Source organism: Myotis lucifugus, unplaced genomic scaffold, assembly GCF_000147115.1.
Source record: "Myotis lucifugus unplaced genomic scaffold, Myoluc2.0 scaffold_3204, whole genome shotgun sequence".
NCBI classification, from domain to species: Eukaryota; Metazoa; Chordata; class Mammalia; order Chiroptera; family Vespertilionidae; genus Myotis; species Myotis lucifugus.
The window spans coordinates 1,538-5,752 of record NW_005874252.1 but is presented as its reverse complement, the minus strand read 5'-3'; the positions used below and the strand labels follow the sequence as shown (position 1 = coordinate 5,752).

Genomic DNA, 4,215 nt, shown 5'->3' with positions numbered 1-4,215 from the left:
ATACCTGCCCCAGGTCTTTCTCTCCAGGTCTCTGTCCCTGTCTTTCTGTCAATTGGCTTCTCTTTCTTTCCCTGCCACCCGACCACCCATCACACCACCCCTCTGCTCCCAAACTCCTCTATTCGGTCTGTCTCGTTCTAGGGTTCTCTCTCTCTCTCTCTCTCCCTTATTGATTTTAGGGAGAGAGAGAGAGAGAGAGAGAGAAACATCAACTTGTGCATTCGTTGGTTGCGTCTTGTATGTGTCCTGACCAGGGATCCAGGGGTCCTCAAACTACGGCCCGCGGGCCACATGCAAATACAAATATTGTATTTGTTCCCGTTTTGTTTTTTCACTTCAAAATAAGATATGTGCAGTGTGCATAGGAATTTGTTCATAGTTGTTTATTTTAAACTATAGTCCGGCCCTCCAATGGTCTGAGGGACAGTGACCTGGCCCCCTGTTTAAAAAGTTTGAGGACCCCTGGAACCCTCAACCTTGGTGTTATCAGGACAATGCTTCAGTGGTCAGCAAACTCATTAGTCAACAGAGCCAAATATCAACAGTACAACGACTGAAATTTCTTTGGAGAGCCAAATTTTTTAAGCTTAAACTATATAGGTAGGTACATTGGTATGAACTTCATTAGGGTACTCCTAAGGCTTAGGAAGAGCCACACTCAAGGGGCCAATGAGCCGCATGTGGCTCGCGAGCCGCAGTTTGCCGACCACGGCTAACCAACTGAGCTAGCTCTCTCTTTCTTTCTCTCCTCCTCCCCCCCCCCACTCTTCCTCATCTCTGTCTCACTCTTTGGGGCTTTGGGCTTTGATGACGATTGAATACATAGATGTCTGTTTCTCAGCTTCTGCATCTCCATTCCTCTCCCCCAACCATTCTATTCCTTCTCCCCCTCCTTCTCTGCTCTTTTCTGGGTGTTCCCTCTACCCCAACCCCTCCCACCAGCTGCTCTCTGGGGGGCTTGTGAGCCACCAGGACCCTCAGATCATCCTCTGTCAGCCGTCGCAGCCTCCCCTGCACCCGAGGCTCACAACACAAAGGTCTCGTTCCACACAGGGTTCAGCGTGGCTTTCACTGTCCGGGTCTTCTGTTTTGTCAGGTTCCGAGGGTCTGGGATGAGCTTCAGTTTCACATAGGGGTCGGACAGACCGTTGGGGTCCATGGGGATGAGGTTGCGGGCCTCGCCGACTGGGCGGGGAGGGGGAGGAGGGGAGATGGGGTTAGAGATCCAGGAAGAGGCCCCTAGCCCACCCCCGGTCAGCATGGACACTTCCAAACTCTCTCTTGGCCCAGGAGGTTTTGCTGCCTACCTACCTCCCCAGTACGCAGAAGACAAGGCATAGAACCCTTTGCCCCAAAATCAGACCTTCCTCCGTTAGGACCCAGGAGTCAGGACCTGGCCGTTCTCTCACCCCCTCCCTTTCAAAGACCTTGAGGTCTGGCATGGCCATTAAAAGAACTTAACCAAAGGGCCTGTATGCATGCATATAAGCATAACCAATGGACGCAGACAACAGGGGGTGAGGGTGAGGGTGAGGGTGAGGGCATGATTAGGGGGTGGGGGGCAATGGGGGGGGGACAAGACACATATGTAATATCTTAATCAATAATTTTTAAAAAAAATGAAGCCCTAGCCAGGTTGGCTGGGTGGATAGAGCATCAGCCTGCGGACTGAAGGGTCCCAGGTTCGATTCCGGTCAAGGGCATGTACCTTGGTTGCGGGCACATCCCCAGTAGGGGGCGCGCAGGAGGCAGCTGATGGATGTTTCTCTCTTTCATCGATGTTTCTAACTCTCTATCCCTCTCCCTTCCTCTCTGTAAAAAATCAATAAAATACATTTTTTAAAAAATTAAGGAAAAATGGGGGCTAAAAGTTGCCAGAGAAGAGGCTGGAGATGGGGGCGGCCAGTTCAAAGGGGCGTGGCCAAGTGGTGCTAGTCTCTGAAGGCGGGGCCTAATATGGGCGTGGCCTCCGAGAGGGCGTGGCATTCCCGGGTGTTGATGTGGGCGGGGCCTCCGAGGGGCGGGGCCTCACCCGTGATGTGGATCTCATCCGCCGTCGGAGCTCGGATTTCCAGCTGCAGGCGCCCGCGGCGCTCCGTGTGGTCCACGCCGCACAGGGAGGGCACGCTGCGCACACAGCGCCGGTGCACGTTCATCTCGCAACCTGGGGGTTAAGGGGGGGCGGGGGGGAGAGACAAAACCAGGGGCAGCGCTTCAGGCCCCGCCCGGGACCCGGGGCTCCACTCCCCGGCATTTCCCCGAAGCCAGATGCTGCGCTTCTGCAGGGGCCCCAGATGCGCGCCCCCCCCCACCCCCCAACCCCGGTTCTGGCTGGAGCAGCGAGCGCAGACTCACTCACAGGAGCACTTCATGCCCTGGTGCACCAGCCCGTACAGCAGGGAGCCGCAGTGGTCGCAGAAGGTCGGGCTGCTGTAGCTGTGCAGGCGGAACTTGTGCTTGTTCCGGGGGTCCTGGGGGCGCAGAGGGGCGGGTCAGAGGGCGGGCAGGGGTGTCTGCACCCTCCGCGAGCAGCCCTGGGAGCTCCTCCTCCTCCTGCCTGGCTCTCCCTCATTCCTCAGCATTTATTGAGCAGCTGCTGTGTGCCAGCCAGGCTCTGTTCTAGGTGCCGGGACCCAGCCGCGAACCAAAACAAATCAAACCCCCTGTCCATCTACAGCCAAGGCCACACTTAATGGGCAAAAAACGAAAAGCGTTTCCCTTAAAATCAGGAACAAGTTAGTCAAGATGGTACTGTCCGCGCTGGCCACAGCCATCAGCCACCGAGAAGAAAGGAAAGGCATCCGGATTGGAAAGGAGGATGTAAAACTGTCACTATTCGCAGATAACATGATATTGCGCATAGAAAACCCTAAAGACGCCACCGAGAAACCACTAGATCTAGCAAATGAATTCGGCAAAGTAGCAGGATACAAAATTAATATTCGGCAATTGGTGGCATTTAATTTCTTTTTTGTTTGTTAATCCTCACCCGAGGATATTTTTCCATTGATTTTTATTTTTTATTCTTTTCAATTTTTAAACTTTTTAAAAATATTTTTTATTGATTTCAGAGAGCAAGAGAGACAGAGAGAGAGAGAGAGAGAGAGAGAGAGAGAGAGAGAGAGAAACATCAATGAGAGAGAATCATGGATCGACTGCCTCCTGCCTGCCCCACACTGGGGATTGAACCCGCAACCTGGGCATGTGCCCTGATTGGGAATCAAACCCAGGACCTTCTGGTTCATAGGTTGATGCTCAACCACTGAGCCACACTGGCTGGGCTTCCATTGATTTTTAGAGAGAGTGAAACGGAGGAGGAGAGACAGAGAGAGAGAAACATCGTTTTGAGAGAGTCACCTCGATTGGTTGCCTCTACATGCACCCTGACCAGGGCCAGGGATCAAGCCCACAACCAAGGTACATGCCTTTGACCAGCAATGAACCCGGGACCCTTCAGTCTGCAGGTCCATGCTCTATCCACTGAACCAAACTGGGCTAGGGCAATTCCTATTTTTAATAAAAACCAAAACACTCCTGTCCACATGGCCTTTGCTTTCTAGTGGAGGGAGACAGAAAATAAGCATGACAAATAAATTATATTGTATTGTGGATGGTAATAGGTGCTCTGGAGAGAAATGAAGGAAGAAAGGGGCCTGCCAGGAGTGGGGGGTTGGGGGGTAGGAGGGTGCTGAAATTTGAAATAGTGGACAACCAGAAGGCATTACTAACAAACAAGGTGGCATTGGGAACATGCCTGAAGGAGGTGAGGCTTCCAAAGTCCCATAACCCCTACACCTAACACCTCACACAGGCTGTTTTTTGAGGACTTGTGGTCCACTATGAGCTCCTGATCATTCATAGTCAGTCTCTGTCACTGCCTGCTGACCATCTGCCTTCTCTGGGCCCCTGCTGGGATGGAGAATCTGGCCTGTTAGTTATAGGGCCCCCGGCGTCCTACATGAAGGATTAAGTGTAAACCACACAGCAGGGCCTAGAGCAGCGGTTCTCAACCTGTGGGTCGCGACCCCTTTGGTGGTCGAACGACCCTTTCACAGGGGTCGCCTAAGACCATCCTGCATATCAGATATTTATATGACGATTCATAACAGTAGCAACATGACAGTGATGAAGTAGCAACGAAAATAATTTTATGGTTGGGTCACAACATGAGGAACTGTATTTAAAGGGCCAGAAGGTTGAGAACCACTGGCCTAG

General features: G+C 52.4%; 1 protein-coding gene across 1 annotated transcript in view; it reads right to left on the bottom strand.

The window, feature by feature from the left end:
• LOC102419083 (protein kinase C gamma type-like) overlaps positions 1–2,471 on the bottom strand; it is a gene marked incomplete at its 5' end in the record, with an annotated part of 13,543 nt that extends 11,072 nt beyond the window's left edge. The window contains 3 exons of the mRNA XM_023749145.1: positions 1,029–1,185; positions 2,033–2,164; positions 2,360–2,471. Coding sequence (XP_023604913.1) covers positions 1,029–1,185; positions 2,033–2,164; positions 2,360–2,471 — 401 coding nt within the window. The remainder of the gene's footprint in view (positions 1–1,028; positions 1,186–2,032; positions 2,165–2,359) is intronic.
• Positions 2,472–4,215: the final 1,744 nt, after the last annotated feature.